This window comes from Heloderma suspectum, chromosome 1, assembly GCF_057233095.1.
Source record: "Heloderma suspectum isolate Gila_16-S chromosome 1, 16-S_ref, whole genome shotgun sequence".
In the NCBI taxonomy this organism is placed as follows: Eukaryota; Metazoa; Chordata; class Lepidosauria; order Squamata; family Helodermatidae; genus Heloderma; species Heloderma suspectum.
The window spans coordinates 303,794,088-303,817,787 of NC_139458.1; the positions used below are offsets into that span (position 1 = coordinate 303,794,088).

The 23,700-nt window shown below is 45.3% G+C and overlaps 1 protein-coding gene across 1 annotated transcript in view; it reads right to left on the reverse strand.

The window, feature by feature from the left end:
• Positions 1–2,409: 2,409 nt before the first annotated feature.
• The window catches only part of ME1 (malic enzyme 1), a 206,036-nt gene continuing 184,745 nt past the window's right edge, over positions 2,410–23,700 (reverse strand). The window contains exons 13-14 of the mRNA XM_084827011.1: positions 15,785–15,883; positions 2,410–3,522 (exon numbers count right to left, since the gene is read on the reverse strand). Of these exons, the coding sequence (XP_084683137.1) occupies positions 3,355–3,522; positions 15,785–15,883 (267 nt within the window). The 3' untranslated portion in view covers positions 2,410–3,354. The remainder of the gene's footprint in view (positions 3,523–15,784; positions 15,884–23,700) is intronic.

Sequence of the window (23,700 nt, forward strand, 5' to 3'; positions counted from 1 at the left end):
ATTATTATTTTTATTGACACTCCCACATAAGTGCACAAGAGCAAATGACTACTGCTAGGAATTTTGCCAGTCTCCCCTCCCTTTTACTGGCCTGGCATGAAATTTGCATACTTTTTGTGATCCTGCTCACTACTCTGTAACCCTCATGTACATCTGACAGGTTGCAACGGAGAATGGAAGGAAGTGAGAAGCACAAGGGGGTGGGTAGCCAAATGCGGCTGGAGGAGAGAAGGAGTGGGTGTGAGTACTTCAGTGTAACGTGAAGCAGCCTTTAAAAATAAAAGGTGTTCACTAGGAAGAACCCTGATGAGAGGACACCCCCCATCTCATCACAAAAAGGAAAGCATTTTTGGAGCCCTTATGAATCTGAGAACGAAAGAAAGCAAGTCAATTGCAGACCAGAAGGAAGAGGCAAGCCCCATGTTATAGATTGACAGCTGATTCTGAGAATTCAAAGAATATCTTAAGCAGCTATAAAAATAAGTTTTATTTGTATAAATACTAAATTGTCTGAGCTATCTCAAGAAAAGAGTTTCCTTTGCTAATTACTATTACTTTTGTAAAATTTTAGTTTGGGGGTTTTGTGGGTTTTGTTGTGTATGATAAACAACACGAACTTCTGAAAAGAGAGTATATTCCTAAGGTTTCAAAGCAGCAAGATATATGTGACCTGCTAAGCGGATGGCTGCTCATTTGCCTGTCGACAAAGTGTCGTCAAAAGACTCTATTCACTGAAGTTTAATGTAGACCTTATGTATGATGTAAGTAAGATGTTTCAGTAACGTTCTGTCAAAAATCCTGTTTGACTGAATTAGCAATACAAAATTAGATATTTTATCTTGCTTAGTGAATTTTGTGAAACACTGCGTTTTTAAAAATCTGATATAAAGGTTATAAAAATGAGTAGTAAATAACTCATAGCATTTTACAAGTGCAAATGTTGTTGGCCATGCATATTAAACGTGGACTACAGATACCCTTGCTGGCTATAATGACTACCGAAGAGTAAATTATTTGAGAATATCAACAAGCATTATATGTAGATTGAGGAGATCTGGTAGACACTATATGTTGACTTTCATAAGGCTTCGAAGTCCCACACCGAATATTCCTGAGTACACATAGCAGTCTGGATAGGATGGGTTGCCTTATGGAATGGTTGCTGGAAATGAAGAGCAGAAATATAAAGTTTTCGCAATGGAGGTAAATAAACAATTGGGTCTCCCAAGGATCTGCATTGGAACAAGTGCTATTATTTGAAAACAATCTGGAGTTTGGGCAGAGCAGGAAGATTATACTTTACACCAAATTATTCAGGGTGGTAAAATCCAAGTGAACTCTGAGGAGCTCTAAAAGAACTTCTCCATAGCTGGCTAATAGGTAACAAAATGGGAAATGAAATGGATGCAAACTGCACCCCCGAAATTCCAATTTCATGCATACACTAATGAGATCTGAACTTACTGTTCTCTTCTGCAAAGAGATAATTGAATGTGTTGGCAGCATAATGAAAATGTCAACTCTGTGTGTAGCAGCAGTGGAAAGGAAGTGCTACCTCACACGGTGAAGAATTAATTTATGGAATTTGCTATTACTAGGGATGTATGAACTGCATAAAATCTGCTCCATCTGTGTTTCATGGATTGTCAGGCACCTTTTGTTCCATCATCTGCTCACAGATGGATGTGGATTTTTTTCGTCATGCAGAAAAATATGCAAATAATTACATAAGAGGATTTGCAACAATTTACATAATTTATCTTAGTACATCACATTCAACATATCGTCCCCCATTCCATTCCACCTTTCCTTGGCAGAAACTTGTGTATTTTCCTATGAATGGTTATGCATAAATTTCAGGAAAGTAAAAAAAGATCCAAAAGCCCACAGACTCCGTGCGGTCGGAGGGGGTTGCTCCTAGGGATGTACGAATCCCACTTACCTGTCCACTGCTGGGGTCCGCTGGGGGGGGGGGGGAGGCGATCCGTCCCTCCCCCCCCCCCCCCGAATCCTCCCCAGCCGGCTCCACGACAAGCCCGCGGAGCCGCCGGCCAGGGCTGGCTGCAGCCAGACTTCCGGCTGCTGCCGGGCTGCTGCAGCCGCAAATGGCAGCCGTCGTAGCAGCCGCCATTTGCATCCCTGCATTAGGCCATGATAGGCTACGGAAATACTCACATAGCCTATCACGGCAAAGAGCAAGGGCGCAAATGGCATAGCTGCTGCCATTTGCACCCCTGCTCTTTGCCGTGATAGGCTACATAAGTATTTACATAGCCTATCACGGCCTAACGCAGGGATGCAAATGGCGGCTACTACAATGGCCGCCATTTGTGGCTGCAGCAGCCCAGCAGCTACAACAGCCACCATTTGCGGCTGCAGCAGCCCAGCAGCAGCCAGAAGACGACCCACCGCTGCCAGATCCGCTCCGCCACAGACTCTCACTGGAGTCCGTGATGGAATTCTCCAACATCCCTAGTTGCTCCACAGCGGATTCTTCAGGTCAGATTCTTAGAAATCCGAGCTCATTTTTGTCCATCTCGAATTTCTCCAGCATCCCTAGCTATTACAGGATATGGTAGTGGCTCCTGTTTAGATGATTTTAAAAGGAAAATAGCCAAATTCACGGAGGACAAGCCTGCCTAAATGGTGACTCTGGAGAAGAAAGAGAAATATACATTCCTATTCTACCAACTTGAATGTTTCTAAGAGAAGAACACTATTTTCTATTCAGAAAATATTGTTTGCTTTGTGGTGAACCAAGGTCTGGGTAAACATTACAGAGCATCCAAAATGCTTCCCCATGCTGATGTCTCTTTTTCATTGGTTTACCAGCTTGCCTCTCTGCTAGTTGAGTTTTCTTAGTTAGACTTGATAGGGAACCCAAATGACTTTTCCTTGACTAGGAGCATTTGTTATGACATCAGAACACTTTTGGTTAGAAGCATTTCGCTTTTTGTCATGCTATTTTTATATATGTTCCTGTAACTAAATATTAAAACAAATAGCTGAATCACATCTTAAATTATCATGTTGCTGATATATTGCTTTGCCGCCTGGTTTTTCTGAACCTAAACTTCATACAGATGTCAAAGAAATATAAAAAAAACCCCTGTGCCTAAATTATTTGTTTTTATTTTCTTGTATGTGTACTTTTTTAGTTTAATTAATTAGCTTAGAGTAGAAGAACTAAAACATTTCTAACCAAAATTTCATAGTTTTCAAAAGTATTCAGTGCTATTAAAAAGGAAGACAAATATATCCTTAGCTCTGACAAAGCTGGGCTATGATTTAACAAAAGATGAAAGCTAACAAATATCTGAGTGCTTCCAGTATTGTTGCAGTGCTGTTTTCCTGTTAAAAGTTTCCAGTCTGTATTTTCATGGCTTCTTTGGGCCAGGTGTAAGAGTCTGTCAGAAAGCTTTCATAGTCAGTGCTATAAATCTGGGAGCAGATGAATGCTTCCTTGTCTTCTGGCTCAGGGTAGAAAGTGGCTGTGTTGTTGCTGTAGGCTTGCTCTGCAATCTGAGAGAACAAGACAAGTCCCCCATTGTTAGAATTTTGCATCAACCCAAGCTATATAATGATGAAAGTTCAAAATTTAACATCGGAACCAGATTCTCATCAAACCAATACCAATGAAGCTACGATCTAGTCCAGAAAAGAGAAAACATGTAGCCAATTTTCTGGAGATCACTGACATACGTTTTGAAATAACTCTTGCTATCAGCTTGTAGCAATCACACTCAATCATCCATATTTGTTTCAGTGCTCAGTAGTGAAAGTTTGAAATAATTGTATGTGTATATGAGGTAATAAATTATGGGCAGATGAGATTTAGTTATGAAACTATCTGGGGCTTGGATGTTAGAATCTGTTCATAGCTTTAGTGTTGTTCCGATGTCAGTACATTTCAGTTACTTAATATAGCATTACTTGGTCTCAGGACATGACATTTAAACAAAATGGACATGTAAGGATGGATCAGTCTATTCTGGTCCATGTCACTTTCATATGTATTCACTCATAAGTCTGTTGCATTCTGTTTCTGTTTTAAAACTGCATTAAAATTTGCATTTAAATATATGTTTTCCTCAGTACTCATTTCTAAATGTAAAGTATTTGGATGCTTTTGTTTTTGAGCCAAAAGCTATGCTGGAACTTTCAAGAAGTACAAAACCTGGTAGATAACTAAGTTCCATTCTGTACATTAGTGTAGAACATGCAGGTCAGGTCAGTTTGCATCAGCATTCATAAAGTGTAATGCCCCCACTAGAGGAGTCCTCCTCAGAAGAAGACCTAGAGGCCCTGGAAGCCCAGGGCAGCCCAGACCAGGGACTGCCACCAGAGTCACAGGAGCCTGAGCTCTTGGGGGAGATGGTTGCAGGGCCATCCCTGTCAGGAGAAAGGGATTTTGTCTCTGAGGCAGAGGCTGAGCAACCCCCTGACCCCCGGGAGCATTGTCGCCTCAAGCAACAGGCTAGTTGGGCTCCTGGGTGAAGGAGTGCTTGCTTCCAGAAAAGGTCTCCTTGAGAGAAAGCACCTCCTTGGGAGTAGCTGAGCTCTGGGTGGGGTCCAGCAGGCTTTGAGCTTAAAAGCCTTCACTGAAAACCCAGCCAATGTTGGAACAACCCGGTCCATCCATCCTCTATACCACGTACCTTGCCTCCTGAACTGTTCCCTGTGACTGATGCTCTGTTTCCTGACCTTTTGGGCTGCCTAATGACCCTGCTTCTGGACTGTGTAATGTATCTGACAGATTTACTGTGTTTGACCTCTTGCTTGTTACCTTGACTACTCCTGCTCTTACCTGATCCTCGTTGTCTGACTGACTGCCTGTGTTCTGACTTCTGACTGGATTTAGACCACCTCTGTTGTAGCCTGAACCCCACTGGATAACCACTCGTAAGTTTGAATGTTTGCTGACTCCACTGCATTTAGAGTTTGCTACAGCCAAAGCAGGACATAGACAGAATTCCTCACGCATCTCTACTTGGAAGTAACTCCTACTTTGTTCAACAGGGCATACTCCCACAAAAATGAGCATAGGATTGCAAGCCAGATTATTTTACTGCATAATCCTAAACATGTTTACTCTGACATAAATCCAAGTGTGCTCAATGTGATTTATTCCCAAGGAAGTGTGCACAGAATTGCAGCCTTAAACTCTTAGGTCAAGGATGGGGAACCTCTGGTCCAGAGACCAATTTTGGCTGGCCCATGCACCCTCAGGGAGGCCTGGCCCTCATTCTCCCTGCAAAGCAAAGACATATGCTCCCTGCTGGCATTTCCAGAAAGCACTGGCCGAGAGCACACCCGGAACAGCTTCAGTTAGGGACCCAATGACTTCAGGGGGTTGGGCCCCTGACATCATCTGACCTACAGGGGGGTGGGATCTGGAACCTGGACTGAATATAGTTCCCCACCCCTGTCTTAGATTAATGATCTCAAGAGACTATATTAACTTTTCTGGTGCTTCCCTTAGTTCTCCTTGTTCTTGGCTGGTCTGTTAAGCCCATTTCTCAATATTACCTAGCAACAAAATACAAGTTTGTCACTGAGTGCATTCTCAACAGGAAGTTGCAACTAATTCTGGCTCTCTGATGAGGGCGTATATGTGATAAATGTGTCTGCAAACACATTTGCCACATTCGCACTTCTGATTTTTAAGTGTAGAGTTAAAGCCATGTAGGAGTGCACTTGGGAGGAAAGCTATGGCAAACCTAGACAGCATAGTAAGAAGCAGAGACATCACCTTGCCGACAAAGGTCCGTCTAATCAAAGCTATGGTTTTCCCAGTAGTAATGTATGGCTGTGAGAGCTGGACTACAAGGAAGGCTGAGCGCCAAAGAATTGATGCTTTCGAACTGTGGTGCTGGAGAAGACTCTTACGAGTCCCCTGGACTGCAAGGAGGTCAAATCAGTCCATCCTAAAGGAAATCAACCCTGACTGCTCATTGGAAGGACAGATACTGAAGCTGAAGCTCCAATATTTTGGCCACCTAATGCGAAGAGAAAACTCCCTGGAAAAGACCCTGATGCTGGGAAAGACTGAAGGCAAAAGGAGAAGGGGACGGCAGAGGATGAGATGGCTAGATAGCATCACGGATGCAATGAATATGAACTTGAGCACGCTCCGGGAGAGAGCGCAGGACAGGAAGGCCTGGCGTGCTATGGTCCATGGGGTCACGAAGAGTCGGACACGACTGAACGACTGAACAACAACAACAACAGGAGTGCACTTAAAATAACAGTGTGTGAAGCAGCCCTTACAACCCAGTCCTAACCATATATGCTTGGAAGTTCCAATGATTTCACTCAGACTTCTAAGTAAGTATGCCTAGGACTATAGCTCATGGTCACTACCACAGGAAGATAACTAACATGTAATGTACAGGACCATTTTTCTTTATAGGCTACATTGTTAAAAGGGGCAGGGAGAACTCTTTTCACGGTGCAGCTTGGTGTAAAAGTATACAATGTCTCTGTACTGAGATGAAATTACTAAACACGTGGGCAGAGTAATCCTATGGAGATGGGGAAGGGAAAATCTTGGCAGAGGGACCACCACTTCCCTATGCCCTACCAGCATGTGCCAGTCAAGACAGAAAGGAGGGCAGCCTTCCTGATGCCTTTACTTTCATTCTGCCATTATTCAATTTTCCCTCCCGTTGACGTTCATGTATGCCAGCTCCAGGGCTGGAGTACTTTTGCACACTTCTCGGGGTGGGGTGGGGGTGAGGAAATGGGAGAACTTTGGATCCTGCAGATCCAAGGTCTTTCTGATCCACCCCAACATGCCCCGTTTCGACCTAGATGGTCTTCATCAGTGGGAGAAAAACACACAGATTACAGCCCATATAATCACCTATTATAACTAAGATGTCATAATTGCAGAGATTCTACATAAAGCCAACATGTTTTAAACTAGCAGGATTGTTGGCTTCTCACCAAACGGTATGTATGTATATCTGCTGAATAGGGGCGTATAAACATCTCCTCCCGTACCCGAAACTGTAAATTTCTTCCATCAGTGTATACTAAGCAGGACTGTATCTAGCTCTATTTCAAGAAACAAAAGGTTTTTAGCACTACGCCCAACTCCACCATGCAGCTTGGACGCTGTGAGTAGTTGTAATAGGTGATTATAGGGGCTGTAATTTCATAGAATCATAGAATCATAGAATAGTAGGGTTGGAAGGGGCCTACAAGGCCATCGAGTCCAACCCCCTGCTCAATGCAGGAATCCAAGTCAGAGCATCCCTGACAAATGGCTGTCCAGCCTCGTCTTGAAGGCCTCCAGTGTGGGAGAGCCCACCACCTCCCCAGGTAATTGGTTCCATTGCCGTATTGCTCTGACACTCAGGAAGTTTTTCCTGATGTTCAGTCGGAATCTGGCTTCCTGTAACTTGAGCCCATTATTCCGTGTCCTGCACTCTGGGATGATCAAGAAGAGATCCTGGCCTTCTTCTCTGTGACAACCTTTCAAGTACTTGAAGAGCGCTATCATATCTCCCCTCAGTCTTCTCTTCTCAAGGCTAAACATGCCCAGTTCTTTCAGTCTCTCTTCATAGGGCTTTGTTTCCAGTCCCCTGATCATCTTTGTTGCCCTCCTTTGAACCCTCTCCAGCTTGTCTGCATCCTTCTTAAAGTGTGGTGCCCAGAACTGGACACAGTACTCCAGATGAGGCCTAACCAGTGCTGAGTAGAGGGGAACTAGTACTTCCTGGGATTTGGAAGCGATGCTTCTATGAATGCAGCCCAAAATAGCATTTGCCTTTTTTGCAGCCACATCACATTGTTGGCTCATATTCAGCTTGTGATCGACGACAATTCCAAGATCCTTCTCGCTCGTAGTGTGGTTGAGCCACGTATCCCCCATCTTGTAACTGTGCATTTGGTTTCTTTTTCCTAGGTGCAGAACTTGGCATTTGTCCCTATTAAATGCCATTCTGTTGTTTTCTGCCCAGCACTCCAGTCTATCCAGATCACTTTGAATTTTGTTTCTGTCTTCCAAAGTATTAGCTATCCCTCCCAATTTTGTGTCATCTGCAAATTTGATCAGCATTCCCTGCACCTCCTCCTCCAATTCATTAATAAAAATATTGAAGAGCACTGGGCCCAGGACTGAGCCCTGCGGTACCCCACTCGTTACCTCTCCCCAGCTTGAGAAGGTCCCATTGATAAGCACTCTTTGAGTCCGATTCTGTAGCCAACTGTGGATCCACATGATCGTTGTTTCATCTAGCCCACTTTGAGCTAGTTTGCTCATCAGGATATCATGGGGCACTTTGTCGAAAGCTTTGCTGAAGTCGAGGTATATGATGTCTACAGCATTCCCACGGTCTACAAGGGAGGTGACTTGATCAAAAAATGAGATCAGATTTGTCTGGCAGGACTTGTTTTTGACAAATCCATGTTGGCTTCGAGTAATCACGGCATTGTTGTCAAGGTGCTTCCAGATGGATTGCTTTATGATCTGCTCCAGAATTTTCCCAGGGATTGATGTCAGACTGACTGGTCTGTAGTTCCCAGGTTCCTCCTTTTTACCCTTTTTGAAGATAGGGACAACGTTAGCCCTCCTCCAGTCATCTGGCACTTCCCCGGTCCTCCATGATTTCTCAAAGAGAATAGACAGCGGTTCTGAGAGTTCTTCTGCCAGTTCCTTTATGACTCTAGGATGCAGTTCATCTGGCCCTGGAGATTTGAACTCATTCAAAGTAATGAGGTGTTCCTTGACCATATGCCTGTCGATCTCAAGCTGCAATCCTGCCCCTTCAGCCTGTACTTCGCCTTTGCCAGGGGGGTCATAGACCCTCTTTTGGGAGAAGACTGAGCCAAAGTAGGAATTGAGCACCTCTGCCTTTTCTTTGTCCTCTGTTATCATTTTGCCATCCTTATTTAATAGCTGAACAACCATTTCTTTCCTCTGCCTTTTACTATGCACGTAGCTGAAGAAAGCCTTTTTGTTGTTTTTAGCATCCCTCGCTAACCTCACCTCGTTCTCCGCTTTAGCCTTCCTGACGCCATCCCTGCAATTCTGTGCTACCTGCCTGTACTCTTCCTTTGTTACTTGGCCTTCTTTCCACTTCCTATATGTGTCCTTTTTTGTTTTCAGGTCATCCCTAAGCTTTTTGTGAAGCCACATTGGCTTCTTCTGTTGTCTTCCACCTTTTCTTCTTGTTGGAATTGTTTGTGATTGTGCCTTGAGAATTTCCTTTTTTAAAAGTTCCCACCTATCTTGGACTCCTTTTCTCGCTAGCATTGCTTGCCATGGGACCTTACTGATCATTGTTCTGAGTTTATTAAAATCAGCTTTCCTAAAATCCAGGGTACGCGTTTGAGTACACTCGGCTTTTGCTTCCCTTAGAACCAAGAACTCAAGTACAACATGGTCGCTTTCCCCCAGAGTTCCTGTAACTGCTACTTTATCCACTAAGTCATCTCTGTTGGTTAGGATCAAGTCAAGGATAGCCGATCCTCTAGTTCCTTCCTCTACTTTCTGTAGGAGGAAGTTATCCGCCACACAAGTCAGGAATTTCCTGGAGGGGCCATGTTTTGCAGAATTTGTCTCCCAACAAATATCGGGGAAATTGAAGTCCCCCATTACTACTACATCATGCTTCCTTAAAACATTGGCTATTTGCTTTTCAAAAGTTTCATCCTTGTCTTCTCCTTGATTGGGTGGCCGGTAGTAGACTCCGACCACCAGGTTCCTTTTATTCTTTGCTCCATTTATTTCAACCCAGATGCTCTCGATGGGGCTACCAAGCTCCTCCTCCTGTATTTCTGTGCAGAGATATGTATTTTTCACATACAGTGCAACCCCGCCTCCCTTTCTGTTCCTCCTGTTCTTTTTGAACAAGTTATATCCTTCAACTGCTGTATTCCAGTCATGAGAGTCATCCCACCAAGTCTCAGTTATACCTATCAAGTCATAATTTCCCTCCTGTATTAAGAGTTCAAGTTCGTTCTGTTTGTTTCCCATACTCTGGGCATTAGTATATAGACATCGAAGACCATGTGCTTCATAGTCTGGCTTTCTTCCTACCTGTGTCTGAAGACTATTATTGGACGCTTTCAGAGCTGTTCTCTCCATTGCAGTGCATGCGCCTACGTCCATTGTTACCCCCAACATTACATCTCCCTTCCCCGTAGGATTCAGTTTAAAGCCCTCCTGATGAAGTTCTTCATGCTGTGGCCAAACACATTCTTCCCAGCCTTTGTGAGGTGCAACCCATCCCTAGCCAACAGCCCATCTTCCAGGAAGTATAGCCCGTGGTCCCAGAATCCAAATCTCTCTCGTCGGCACCACCTTCGTAGCCAGTCATTCACCCGGAGTATTTTTCGTTCCCTTTCTATCCCTCTTCTAACTACTGGAAGGATGGATGAGAAAACTATCTGGGCCCCAAAGTTCTTGAGTTTCCTTCCCAAAGCTTCAAAGTCTGACGTGATCTCTTCGTAGCTCCGCTTGGCGGTATCATTTGTTCCCACATGGATGAGAAGAAAGGGATACCTGTCAGTGGGCTTTATGAGTGCAGGCAACCTTTCAGTCACATCTCTAATCTGTCCTCCCGGGAGACAACATACCTGGCGAGTCCACGGGTCTTCGCGACATACTTGGGTCTCGATCCCACGCAGCAAGGAGTCTCCCACTACTACCACTCTTCTCTTCTTCTTCTTGTAGGCCTGGGTTTCATCGCCTCTGTTTGACTGACCTTTAGCCTCTTGCTCACTCTCATGCAGGTTCCCCTGTGATTCTTCCTCTGCAGGCTGTCCTCCAGTCTCATCTGCAAGTACCTGGAATCGGTTCCACAGCTCCACCGCTTCCACTGGTGCAGAGTGTCGTCTAGTTCTTCTTCTCCTAACTGTCACCATTTTCCAAGGAGTATCCTCTACTCCATTTTTCTTCACCTCAGAATTTCCCACTGCCTCATCTTGCTGTTGCTCTTCAAGCTTGTGGTCTGCCCTTTGCTGCTGTAGTTCCCCCATTCTGTCCAAGAACTCTTCGTGTTCTCTTATTCCCCGGAGGGTTGACAGTCGCCGCTCCAGTCCACTTACTTTTTCCTCCAGCAGCGTGATCAACTTGCACTTGTTGCAGGTGTAGGCCATGTTGTTCTCAGGCAAGAAAACAAACATTGCACACACCTTGCAGGTCACCACCACTGGAGAGTCTTGTCCTTCCATAGCCTCTTTTCCCTTTTTGTGTCTAGCTTTGTGATTGTTCTAGACTAGCCTGTGCCTGCTCCTCTACTCAGTAGAGGTTAAAAGCAGAGTCCCACTGGTGTGGAAGTGTGTGTTACAAGACAAATAAATGAAAAAAAGTTAGTAAAAAAAAATAAAATAAAAAAAATGTTAGGGGCCTCCCCCTTGACCTCCCCTGTCGAACTCCCCTGGCCAACTCCTGTTTGCTCCCCCTGTCCGCTCGCTCTGTTTGCTCGCTCTCTGGGAGCTTGCCTGCTTCTGTAGTCCCTGGACCAGCTGGAGCAGCTTGCTCTGCTCTGCTCTGCTCAGCTGGGAGGCGGGAAACAGACTGAAGCTTCCCGCCCAGTCAGCTGCTGGGAGTACTCAGGCCACACCCCTCCAATTCAGTTGGAGCTCTCAGAAGCTCCTGGTGAGCTCACAGCCAGTCAGAAGGATAAAGGGCAGCGCCCTGGGCTTCCTGCAACCCACTTACCTCTTAGCCTCTGTCTCCTTTGTCTCCTTTGTCTCTTCAACCACTGCAACTCCCCTGGCCAACTCCTGTTTGCTCCCCCTGTTCGCTCGCTCTGTTCGCTCGCTCTCTGGGAGCTTGCCTGCTTCTGTAGTCCCTGGACCAGCTGGAGCAGCTTGCTCTGCTCTGCTCTGCTCAGCTGGGAGGCGGGAAACAGACTGAAGCTTCCCGCCCAGTCAGCTGCTGGGAGTACTCAGGCCACACCCCTCCAATTCAGTTGGAGCTCTCAGAAGCTCCTGGTGAGCTCACAGCCAGTCAGAAGGATAAAGGGCAGCGCCCTGGGCTTCCTGCAACCCACTTACCTCTTAGCCTCTGTCTCCTTTGTCTCCTTTGTCTCTTCAACCACTGCAACTCCCCTGGCCAACTCCTGTTTGCTCCCCCTGTTCGCTCGCTCTGTTCGCTCGCTCTCTGGGAGCTTGCCTGCTTCTGTAGTCCCTGGACCAGCTGGAGCAGCTTGCTCTGCTCTGCTCTGCTCAGCTGGGAGGCGGGAAACAGACTGAAGCTTCCCGCCCAGTCAGCTGCTGGGAGTACTCAGGCCACACCCCTCCAATTCAGTTGGAGCTCTCAGAAGCTCCTGGTGAGCTCACAGCCAGTCAGAAGGATAAAGGGCAGCGCCCTGGGCTTCCTGCAACCCACTTACCTCTTAGCCTCTGTCTCCTTTGTCTCCTTTGTCTCTTCAACCACTGCAACTCCCCTGGCCAACTCCTGTTTGCTCCCCCTGTTCGCTCGCTCTGTTCGCTCGCTCTCTGGGAGCTTGCCTGCTTCTGTAGTCCCTGGACCAGCTGGAGCAGCTTGCTCTGCTCTGCTCTGCTCAGCTGGGAGGCGGGAAACAGACTGAAGCTTCCCGCCCAGTCAGCTGCTGGGAGTACTCAGGCCACACCCCTCCAATTCAGTTGGAGCTCTCAGAAGCTCCTGGTGAGCTCACAGCCAGTCAGAAGGATAAAGGGCAGCGCCCTGGGCTTCCTGCAACCCACTTACCTCTTTTGTGTTTACTGTTCCCACTGATGAAGACCATCTAGGTCAAAACCGTATGGGATAAGGGTATTGTAAAGTTTGTATAGCCCAGTATAGATACCAATTATTATAATATGTATGTAGGGAATACTTGATGACTGTTTATAGATTTATTAACTTAGTTTGTAAAATTTTATTAAAATTTTGTTTTTAATTTTATATTAGAATTGTTTGTATATTTAACACATCTGTATACATATGTATAGTTTCCTATAACCTATATTGTTTGGTGGCTTTTTTGTGTGGTTAAGAATATTATAAAAACCAGGAGACATAAATTAGATTGATAATAAAATCCCTTTAAGTGTATTGGCTATTGCATCTGACATATATACTGTGCCTTGCACAAGTATTTACCCACCTCTGACTTTTCCATATTTGGTTGTGTCACAACTTGGAATTAAAATGGATTTAATCGGCATTTGTACCACTTCATTTATACAACATGCTTAATACTTTGAAGATCAAAATTTTTTTATCATGACACAAAAGTTAATTAAACAAAAATAAACTGGCATTTGTTGGGTTGCAAAAGTATTCAACCCAGAGTCAATACTTGGTAGAAGCACCTTTGGCAGCAATTACAGCTGTAATTCTTTGGGGGTAAGTCTCTGCCAGCTTTGCACATCTGGATCCTGCAATTTTTGCCCATTCCTCTTGGCAAAATTGCTGAAGCTCAGACAGGTTGGATGGGGACTACTGGTGAACAGCAATTTCCAAATCTTGCCACAGATTCGCAATTGGATTGAAATCTGGGCTTTGACTGGACCATTCTAAGACATTCAGATTCTTGTTTTTAAACCAATCCAGTGTAACTTTTGCTGTGTGTGTAGGGTCATTGTCCTGCTGCAAAATGAACCTCTGCCCTAGTCCCAGGTCCCTTCCAGACTTAAACAGGTTTTCTTCTAGAATTGCCCTGTATCTGGCTCCATCCATCTTGCCCTCAATCCTGGCCAGTTTCCCAGTCCCTTTTCTTGTCCCAGAAAAGCATCCCCACAACACGATGCTGCCACCACCACGCTACACCGTGAGGATTGTGTTCTCAGGGCGATGAGCACTGTTGGCTTTGTGCCACACATAGCGTTTTGCAGTAAGGTCAAAAAGTTCAATTTTGGTCTCATCAGACCAGAAAACCTTTTCCCACATGTTTGCTGTGTCTCCCACATGCCTTTTGGCAAAATCCAAATGGGATTTGATATGGGCTTTTTTCAGCAATGGCTTTCTTCTCGTCACTCTTCCATAAAGCCCAGCTTTGTGGAGCATCCGGGTGATAGTTGTCCCATGGACAGTTTCTCCCATCTCAGCTGTGGATCTCTCCAGCTCCTTCAGAGCTACCATTGGCCTCTTGGTTGCTTCTCTGACTAATACCCTCCTTACCCGGTCACTGAGTTTTGGTGGACAGCATTCTCTAGCCAGAGTCGTGGTTGTGCCATATTCTTTCCATTTTTTAATGGTGCTCTGGGGTATGTTCATAGTTGGAGATTTTTGTTTTACAACCCAACCCTGATTGGTGCTTCTCCAGAAATTTAACCCAGACTTGTTTTGATACCTCCTTGGTCTCCATGATGCTGTTTGTTTAAACATGCTCTCCAACAAACTCTGGGGCCTTCCAGAAACAGGTGATTTAATCTGAGATCATGTGACACTTGAACTGCATACAGATTGACTCCATTCAACTAATTATGTGACTTCTGAAGGCAGTTGGTTGTACCAGAGCTTATTTAGGGGTGTCACAGCAAAGCGAGTGAATACTTATGCAATCAAGACTTTTCAGTTTTTTATTTGTAAATCATTTTGTAAAATATGTAGATTTTCCCCCACTTCAACATTACGGACTACTTTGTGTAGATCAGTGACAAGAAATCCTAATTAAATCCATTTTAATTAAATTTTAATTTCGTAACAACAAAATGTGGAAAAGTCAAGGGGGGGAATACTTATGCAAAGCACTGTGTGTGTGTGTGCGTGTGTGCGCGCGCACGCACGCACGCACACGTATGAAAGATAGGACTAAAAACAGAGTATTCAAAAAATGTATTTAAGCTAAATGTTTCGGCTTCCATCCTCATCAGTAGCTGTGCTGTTCACACACACACGCACGCACACATACTGGATTTCAAAATGAGAAGTCTACATAAATATGTTTTGACATCAATAAAATATACGTATTTTCAACCTGAAGGGAGATGAAATATGACAACTGTTTCTATAGCCAGTTGGAATCAATTACCATATGAGCCTAAGGGAATCAATTCATGATTATAAGCTTACTGACAACAAAGGCTGATCTTTACATGAGATTATCTATGTCCCGCTCAGCAATAAAAGGAAGAATTGGCAGGCTCATGGGAGATAAAAAGGAAATGAGGCAGAAACAGAGGCCAAACTAGAGATCTATGGTTGGACCTCCTGTCTCTACTTTTTAGCCCATTTGGATTGGGACAATCGCACTGGGAGAGGGAGATTAATCCTTTCCTCCAGTGCCATTTTTCCAATGAAAATTTCCTTTTAAACTGCTATTTTCCTGGATAGGGAAAACGTACATGCCATGTAGTGAGTGATTACAGGGTTAAACTAGGACTAAGCAGGCCCAAGTTCAACTCCCCCATCTGTATGAAGCTCTGTGTGAACTGTGGGCCAGTCACTATCTCTCAACCTAACCTACTTCATAGAGTTCTTTTGAGGATAAAGTGGGGTGTGGGAGAGAACTATAAATGCCTCCTTGAGATCCTTGGAGGGTGTAAATGTAATAAATAAGTCTGTCTTGGGGAAAGAAATGTTGTTTAGGCAACACACTTTTCAAAAGTGTTAAGGAGAAGAAGGGATTCACATCAAACTAATTTCATAAAAGTGACCAGCAGATGGCACAATGTAGGATGCAGAAACCATTTGACAGTACTCTTCTATGGATTTATGAAGTCTATTATGCTGCCATTGTGTGAGTCAAGTTTCAAAGCTTTGCTAGCAAAAATGACAAAAAAATTGCTACCAACATGTTAACAGCCTTTTAACAAAACACATTAAGCCTATCCTTAATCAGGAACCGCAGGCTGAACTTACTTTTACAGCAATTCTCAAAGAGACATCTTGAATTGAAGATAAAGGTGGATACAAACGACCTTGTTGTAAATGCTTCTTTGAAACCTGTTGACATATAACCTAGGAAGAAAACATAAGACATTTACTTCTAGGCTCTCATTTTATAATAAAGTGGTACTTGAAACACCATTGCCATAGTAAGAATTAAAAGGGTGAATTTATATGACTGTTTTTCTATGACAAGGTTGCTAAGGCGGGTGTCAGCCTCCAGTGTTCCAACATGACCCATTGCTGAAGTTTGCCTTGTCTCCCCTTCATTTCTTTCAGCTCAGCTCTTCCACCCTTTTAATTTCTCACAAACCCCCTGACGTAGTGTTGCACCAGGGCATTATGGGAAACTTAAATGGCAACTAGATCCAGCCAAGCAAGGCATGGTTGCTGCTGCTGCTCCTGCCACCTGATGCCACCACCAAGTAAGCCTACCAAGGTTCACCGAAGGAAGAGGGGGCTTGTCAGAGGGTACTTGGTCCAGGGCCCACTCAAATCTGAAGCTAGTTCTAAAGGTAGTTTGCTTGCTTGCTTTCTGACAATCATGTACACATACATTAATTTCTGAACTTGTCAAGTCTTGCTTCAATAATGGAATACCATAGTAATGGAATGTAGCATTGGATAAGCCAAGCAGAACCATGCTAATCAACCTGAAAGCAAGAAGCTTTGACCGTGTTAGCAAAGCTCTGTTTGTATTCTTAAAAATGACTTTCTCTGATATGGCATATGAGGAAGAGAATGGACCTAGGACACACACAGTGACTTTGGAATCTCCTTGACAGGAGTGTCCATTGGAGTGCTTGACCCTTCGTCTTGAATAGGGCTATACAAAAAGATAGGTTCCTGCCTATTTTACTCCAACTCCTACTCCATGTCTAAATGATTCCCAAGGTCCTTGGGGAGTAAGCTGATGGTTGCACAAGAGGAGCCACTTTGGAGCCAGTAGTGATGACACACTGTACGACTGTATGAGAGATGCCAGGAACTGAGCGGCAAGAGAGTAGCTGTGTGAAACCATCACAAGCTGAGAGGGTAAATGCTCCGAGTTAAAAACAGGTAGTTTTATTCTCACAGATCTGGCCCTAGCCAATAGTTTGTGATCCTGATTTCCATTCACTGTTAATTTATTTGTTCTTACTGATCTCTGGTGTACTACTTTTGAGATATTTTCTACCTCAAGACCTAGTCCATCACTACCCACACAGCAGTAGAATTTTATTCAGATTAAATATTACCTAGCACTAGGAGAGTTACACCTTTTTATGTTTAATGTACAAAAAAAGATTTGATGTCTTCTTTTTTAAAGCAGGAAACTGTTGAATAAGCTATTTGCAGTCATTTTTATCATAATTTATGTATATTTGTAATTTAGAATCCACAAGGGGGAGCTAAAGTAGTTAAGAAAAGAAGGTGGAATCCTATCCAACTTGATTTTTCTGTGGCAAATCAGGAGCTATTGTTTTTTCCTCAGGATTCCTGATTCCTTATAGGACAGGAAGAAGTTAAATTTGCATGTTGATGAAAAAGTAATCATACTGCAATATGACTGTAATGAGTTTTGATTAAGTCATGGGTGGGAGCTTTTAAAAAAGGAAATTCTCAAGGCACAATTACAAACAATTCCAACAAGAAGAAGAGGTGGAAGACAACAGAAGAAGCCAATGTGGCTTCACAAAAAGCTTAGAGATGACCTGAAAACAAAAAAGGACATATATAGGAAGTGGAAAGAAGGTCAAGCTACAAAGGAAGAGTACAGGCAGGTAGCACAGAATCGCAGGGATGGCGTCAGGAAGGCTACAGCTGAGAACGAGCTGAGGTTAGCGAGGGATGCTAAAAGCAACAAAAAGGCTTTCTTCAGCCATGTGCATAGTAAAAGACAGAGGAAAGAAATGTTTGTTCAGCTATTAAATAAGGAAGGCAGAATGATAACAGATAACAAAGAAAAGGCAGAAGTGCTCAATTCCTACTTTGGCTGTCTTCTCCCAAAAGAGGGTCTATGACACCCCCTGGCAAAGGCAAAGTACAGGCTGAAGGGGCAGGATTGCAGCTTGAGATCAACAGGCATATGGTCAAGGAACACCTAATTACTTGGAATGAGTTCAAATCTCCAGGGCCAGATGAACTGCATCCTAGAGTCATAAAGGAACTGGCAGAAGAACTCTCAGAACCACTGTCTATTCTCTTTGAGAAATCATGGAGGACGGGGGAAGTGCCAGATGACTGGAGGAGGGCTAATGTTGTCCCTATCTTCAAAAAGGGTGAAAAGGAGGAACCTGGAAACTACAGACCGGTCAGTCTGACATCAATCCCTGGGAAAATTCTGGAGCAGATGATAAAGCAATCTATCTGGAAGCACCTTGAAAACAATGCAGTGATTACTCGAAGCCAACATGGATTTGTCAAGAACAAATCTTGCCAGACGAATCTGATCTCATTTTCTGATCAAGTAATCTCCCTTGTGGACCATGGGAATGCTGTGGACATCATATACCTCGACTTCAGCAAAGCTTTCGACAACGTGCCCCCTGATATCCTGATGAGCAAACTAGCTCAAAGTGGGCTAGATGAAACAACGATCTAGTGGATCCACAGTTGGCTACAGAATTGGACTCAAAGAGTGCTTATCAATGGGACCTTCTCAAACTGGGGAGAGGTAACAAGTGAGGTACCGCAGAGCTCAGTCCTGGGCCCAGTGCTCTTCAACATTTTTATGAATGACTTGGAGGTGCAGGGAATGCTGATCAAATTTGCAGATGACACAAAATTGGGTGGGATAGCTAATACTTTGGAAGACAGAAACAAAATTCAAAGTGATATTGATTGACTGGAGCGCTAGGCAGAAAACAAACAGAATGACACTTAATAGGGATAAATGCCAAGTTCTGCACCTAGGAAAAAGAAACCAAATGCACAGTTACAAGATGGGGGATATGTGGCTCAACCACACTACAGGTGAGAAGGATCTTGGAATTGTTGTCTATCACAAGCTGAATATGAGCCAACAATGTGATGTGGATGCCATCATTGCTGCAAGGAGAGGAAGCCCTTCAGTATTGCAAGGCAGGTGGGATCTGGCGATCTTGCTGCTGCTGCCTTGCTGGAGCTGTACCTCCACCTGGGGGACTTCTACTCTGCCTCCTTGCAGACTCAGGTCTAGCCAAGCACCACCCCACTCCCAGCTGCAACACCTGTGGGAGCTGGGGCATAAAACCCAGGCCCAGTGGGACTGCCGCCAGCGGGTGTCGCCGCCAAAGGGGGTGACACCAAAGGGGGTCGCCCCTTTGAGGGAGCCACTTCAGGGAAGCACGAGGGCGAGGGCCTGTCCCCCTGCTTGAAAGGAGGGAAGGGGACTGTTTACCTCAGTGTGGCCTGCTGGACTGCCTGCATTAGATATGTGTTTTCCAATGAAGGGGGGAGGTGTTGGGAGCCAGGGAATGGCCATTACAGTTCTACAGGGCAGAGGGAGATACGGAGGGGGGAGAAATCACACTCTAAAGGCAGAGTGTGTAACAATAGGGTGCTGACTGTCCCTAAACTGTTCCCCAATTCAAATAACCTGGATGGCCCTGGCAACAGACCCTCTGGGTTGAAACTGCTGCTGCTGAATGCCAGGTCAGTGAATGGTAAAACAACTGCTGTCCAGGACTTGATCCTGGGTGAGCTCACTGACCTGGCTTGTATTACAGAGACCTGGCTGGACGAAGCTGGGGTGGTTAATCTCTCTCAGCTCTGCCCCCCTGGGTTCTCTGTTCAGCAGCAGGCAAGACCTGGGGGGCGGGGAGGTGGAGTGGCAGTGGTCTATCATGATTCGATCCCCCTTACCAGGTGCCCTATCACACAGTCTGCTGGGTTCGAGTGTGTGTATTTGAAGGTGGATGGCTGGGACAAAATAGGGATTCTGTTGGTGTACCGTCCACCCCGCTGCTCAACAGTCTCCCTTCCTGAGCTAGCCGGGGTAGTCTCAGGGTTGGTGTTGGAGACCCCTCGGCTTGTTGTGCTGGGGGATTTCAACATCCATGCTGAGGCTGCCCTGTCGGGAGCAGCTCAGGACTTAATGTCCGCCAGGACAGCCATGGGTCTAAAAGAAGGTATCTGGCCCCACCCATGCTGCTGAGCACACTCTGGACCTCGTTTTCTGTGCTGGATGGGGTGATAGTGATCTGAGAGTGGAGGAACTCTCTATAGTTCCGTTGTCATGGACAGATCACTACCTGGTGGGGTTTAGACTTGCTGGCACTCGGAACCTCTGCAGGGGTGGAGGGCCGATTAAGATGGTCCGCCCCAGGAGGCTGATGGATCCAAATGGTTTCCTGACGGCTCTTGGGGATTTTCCTGTTGCCTCAGCAGGCGATTCTTTCGAAGCCCTGGCCGATCTCTGGAATGGAGAAATGACCAGGGACATGGACACTCCTGAGTGTCCTCTTTCACGAAGTGGAGCTGCACCAGCACCCTGGTTTTCTAGGGAGCTGGCAGTGATGAAACGAGTGAGAAGACGACTGGAGCGATGTTGGCAGAAAACTCGGAGTGAATCCGATCGAACGCGGGCTAGAGCCTATTTGAAGGCCTACTCTGGGGCAATATGGGCAGCAAAGAAAATATTTTTTTCTGCCACTATTGCGTCTGCAAAGAGCCGTCCAGCGGAGCTGTTTTGAGTGGTTAGGGGTCTTTTACACGCTAGCCCACGAGAGAATAATTTAAACCCCTCGACAGCCGGCTGTGAACAATTTGCTCAGCACTTTGCAGACAAAATCGCTCGGATCCGCTCTGACTTGGACGCTATAGTTGCTACAGACCCAGTGGATGTAACTTTGGCCCCTGCTTGTCCAGTGTTGTTGGATACTTTTCAATTTGTACAGCCTGAGGATGTGGACAGGATCCTTGGAGAGGTGAGAGCCACCACGTGTGTTCTAGATCCTTGCCCTTCCTGGCTCATAAAAGCAGCCAGAGGTGGACTGGCGGAGTGGGTAAGGGGAGTGGTTAATGCCTCCCTTAGGCAAGGCAGAATTCCAGCCTGTTTGAAGGAGGTGGTGGTGAGACCTTTATTAAAAAAGCCCTCCCTGAACCCCACTATATTGGATAATTATCGGCCAGACTCCAATATTCCATTTCTGGGCAAGATATTGGAGTGCATGGTGGCCTCCCAACTCCGGAGATTCGTGGATGAGACAGATTATCAAGATCCATTTCAATGTGGCTTCAGACCCAGTTATGGGACAGAAACAGCTTTGGTCGCCTTGGTGGATGACCTACACCAGGAACTAGACAGGGGGAGTGTGTCCCTGTTGGTTCTGCTGGACCTCTCAGTGGCTTTCGATACCATCGACCATGGTATCCTTCTGGGCCGCCTCGCTGGGATGGGACTTGAAAGCACTGTTTTACAGTGGCTCCATTCCTTCTTGGAGGGGCGGACCCAGAAAGTGGTGCTGGGGGACTCTTGTTCAACTCCCTGGCCATTGGCTTGTGGGGTCCCTCAGGGTTCTGTTTTGTCCCTGATGCTATTTAACATATACATGAAACTACTGGGGGAGGTTGTCCAGAGTTTTGGGGTTCAGTGACACCACCCAACTCTACTTTTCCTTTCCATCTAATTCCAAGAAAGCTGTTGGGTGCTGAACCAGTGTCTGTCGGCAGTAATGGACTGGATGAGGGCAAACAAATTGAAGCTTAATCAAGACAGGACAGAGGTGCTCCTGGTCAGTTGAAACGTAGATCAGAGAATAGGGATACAGCTTGTGCTGGATGGGGTTACACTCCCCCTGAACACACAGGTTCGCAGCTTGGGTGTATTTCTGGGTTCAGCCCTGAGCCTGGATATCCAGGTTTCAGCGGTGGCCAGGAGTGCATTTGCACAGTTAAAGCGAGTGCGCCAGCTGCGCCCATTCCTTGAGATGTCTGACTTGGCCACAGTGACATATGCCTTAGTTACATCCCGTTTGGATTACTGTGATGCACTCTACGTGGGGCTGCCTCAGAAGAGTGTTCGGAAACTTCAGCTGCTTCAAAGAACTGCGGCCAGACTGCTGACTGGGGCTGGTTACAGGGAGCATACAACTCCCCTGTTAAAACAGCTTCACTGGCTCCCAGTCGGTTTCCGGGCACAATTCAAAGTGCTGGTTATGTCCTATAAAGCCCTATATGGCTCGGGTCCAGGTTATCCGAAAGAACATATTCTCCCTTATGAGACTACTTGTGCCCTGAGGTCTTCAGGGGAAGCCCTTCTCGCCATCCCGCCATCATCATAGGCACGCCTGGTGGGAACGCGGTAGAGGGCCTTCTCGGTGACTGCCCCAAGGCTCTGGAACTCCCTTCCCAGGGAGGCAAGAGTGGCACCCTCCTTGATATGTTTTCTTAGGCATGCAAAAACTTTTTTGTTCCAGCAGGCCTTTGGGGATAACTAGTCTGGACCTGGGAAAATGTGACGTATGGATACCATTTTTGTTGTTCTGGTTGTCTTTTAATGTTTTAATATTTTTACAATTTTAATATTGATGATTTAATTATATTTTTAATTTTTGTACAGTTGTATTTATATTTATATTTATAGGTTTTAATTGTAGCAGTTTTAACGTTGTAAGGCCGCCTTGAGTCCCAGTATTGGGGAAAAGGTGGGATATAAATAAATATAATAATAATAATAATAATAAAATAATAAAAAAGGCAAATGCTATTTTGGGCTGCATTAATAGAAGTATAGCTTCCAAATCCCGGGAAGTACTAGTTCCCCTCTACTCAGCACTGGTTAGGTCTCATCTGGAGTACTGTGTCCAGTTCTGGGCACCACACTTTAAGAAGGATGCAGACAAACTGGAGAGGGTTCAGAGAAGGGCAACAAAGATGATCAGGGGACTGGAAACAAAGCCCTATGAAGAGAGACTGAAAGAACTGGGCATGTTTAGCCTTGAGAAGAGAAGACTGAGGGGAGATATGATAGCACTCTTCAAGTACTTGAAAGATTGTCACAGAGAGGAAGGCCAGGATCTCGGTCATCCCAGAGTGCAGGACACGGAATAATGGGCTCAAGTTACAGGAAGCCAGATTCTGGCTGAACATCAGGAAAACTTCCTGACTGTTACAGCAATACGACAATGGAACCAATTACCTAGGGAGGTGGTGGGCTCTCCGCCTCTCCCACACTGGAGGCATTCAAGACGAGGCTGGACAGCCATCTGTCAGGGATGCTTTGACCTGGATTCCTGCACTGAGCAGGGGGATGGCCTTGTAGGCCCCTTCCAACCCTACTATTCTATGATTCTATAAGTTCTGCTTCGGAATTAGACACAGCAACATTACTTGCAGTATAACTAAAACTCAAAATATGGGTGCTATCCAATGAGAGAGCTGAATAATGAGAATACCTTAATTTAAGAGAGATTTTTCCTCACCTTTCTTACAATATAATCAGCATATTAAAAAGGAATATTTAAGGCAGGACCAAAAAAGCTACACAGGCAAAAAGTTAATGCTGGGTAAGTTGAATTACTGACTTCCCCTCCTCCTTTCATTAGCAGAGTCATCCATTCTGGATCACCAACTGCTTCTGAAACTCTTCCCCTCACCACTTCCAAAGGAGTTTTGCCCAGTGGTGCAATTAGGGCTGGACGTCAGGGCCAAAGTCCAGGGGGCCTCAAAATGACCACACACAGCAGCAGGTGGCGGAGGCCATGGCAAATGAGCCCAGCATCAGCATCTGGGCCAGCATGGGCATACCCGGGCCAACTGGGGCTGACAGTATCCTTTGTTTTTATTTTTAAAGAATTTTATAGTTGAAGGCAGCAGACTGGCATGTACATTTTATTATTTTCATTTTAAATATATATAATCTTTTTCTACAACCAAATGGTGCTTATTCCCACATAATTGTGTTTAGCATCAGAGCAGCAGAAGCA